The sequence below is a fragment of the Mesitornis unicolor genome, unplaced genomic scaffold (genome assembly GCF_000695765.1).
Source record: "Mesitornis unicolor isolate BGI_N332 unplaced genomic scaffold, ASM69576v1 scaffold24724, whole genome shotgun sequence".
Classification (NCBI taxonomy): domain Eukaryota; kingdom Metazoa; phylum Chordata; class Aves; order Mesitornithiformes; family Mesitornithidae; genus Mesitornis; species Mesitornis unicolor.
In genome coordinates this window covers 18,464-19,986 of record NW_010181139.1, presented here as the reverse complement: position 1 = coordinate 19,986, position 1,523 = coordinate 18,464, and the positions used below count along the sequence as shown (strand labels likewise).

The 1,523-nt window shown below is 50.4% G+C and overlaps 1 protein-coding gene across 1 annotated transcript in view; it reads left to right on the top strand.

The window, feature by feature from the left end:
- Positions 1–3: 3 nt before the first annotated feature.
- Positions 4–1,523, top strand: part of ZDHHC23 (zinc finger, DHHC-type containing 23) — a gene marked incomplete at its 5' end in the record, with an annotated part of 2,795 nt that continues 1,275 nt past the window's right edge. Inside the window, 2 exons of the mRNA XM_010183338.1 lie at positions 4–554; positions 1,231–1,398. Of these exons, the coding sequence (XP_010181640.1) occupies positions 4–554; positions 1,231–1,398 (719 nt within the window). The remainder of the gene's footprint in view (positions 555–1,230; positions 1,399–1,523) is intronic.

The following is a 1,523-nucleotide window of genomic DNA, read 5'->3' as shown; positions in this document are numbered from 1 at the left end:
CACGTTGCTGCTCTGCACTTCCTGCTGGGGCTTGTCATCTTGACCTCTTTGCCCGTGGTGGTCCTGTGGTACTACTACCTCACCCACCGGAGGAAGGAACGGACCCTCTTCTTCTTGAGCCTGGGGCTCTTCTCCTTGGGCTACATGTACTATGTGTTTCTGCAGGAGGTGGTTCCTCGAGGCCATGTGGGGTATTCCCAAGTGGTCGCTCTCACGTGCGGGCTAATTCTTATGCTTGCAGCCCTGTCTCGAGCCAAGAAGGACCCTGGCTACCTTCCCATCCAAACAAGCAACGAGAAGCCATCGCGACAGGGTTTGCCCAACAGGAGCATCAGAGGGAGCTCCAACGGGCTCCACGGTGTCGCCACATTGGGAGCTGCCAGCAGCCGTGCTGTGAATGGGGAGGCCAAAGGCTATTCCAGGATGTCAGCTGAGGAGCCGGAAGGTGTGAAAAACGACTGGTGCGCTAAATGCCAGCTGGTCAGACCAGCCCGAGCAGGTCACTGCCGGCTTTGTGGCAGGTGCGTGAGGAGACTGGACCATCACTGTGTATGGTAGGTTTTGCTCTACTGAGGCTACGTGTGTTCTCTTTCCTGTCTTCGAATTACCTTTCCCCCCCCCCCCCCCCAGTCCCTGTCAAATGGGGTTGCTTTTGTTATGGGCAATACTTGGTAACATTCTTTAAAATGGTACATTTGTATTTGCTATTTTAAAGAATAACTTAAACAGCTTTATTGTGACTTGACTTAATAGCTGCTAACTTCTATGTGCAGCATACTTCAGAATTGTCTTTTTTCTCTACTGGTTTTCATCTGGGTGTTGGGCGGTTTTTTGTTCGTTTTAGGGGTTTGGTTGGTTGGTTGGTTTTTTTAGACTTGTTCTATGGAGCACTAGTGATTCTGCAGTTAGTGAGTGCTCCTTGAAGGCAAGGGGACCCAAAGCTGCCTGTGTGCATGCAGTACTGGAACCAAGGAGCAGTAGGGTCTCGGCAAAGGGTACTACCCTTGCTGAAAGTTTGAGGCAAATGGTCCACCCTACTGGTCTGTTGACTTGTGCCCATAAGCTTTCTATACAAAGCTATAAAGCTTTGAACATATTTCAAAGTTCTTAGCCTGTGTTGTATAGAAACACTTTGGAAATTAGGTTCTGCGGCAGCTGGGGGAGCAAGGAGGTAAAGGAAGCCAGCTTCTTTTCTTTTTAAGCAAAGTAATCACTTGTTTCCTTTTGGAGGATTAACAGCTGTGTAGGGGAGCAGAACCACCAAGCCTTCATCCTTGCGCTCTCCTTCTTCATGCTCACCTCTGTGTATGGGATTACGCTGACTCTGCACACCGTCTGTAGGGGTCGAACTCCATTCGTGGCATTGTTCTACTGCCCCGGGGCCTATTCTGACTACAGGTGAGACGTCTGGGAGAGAGCTGGGGTGGGAATGATCTCAGTCAGGCAGCTTAGCTCCTGTTCCTCATTCTGTGCTCCAGGCCAGTGCTGTTGGTTGTCAGACATGACCAAAAAGTGCTCCCTAA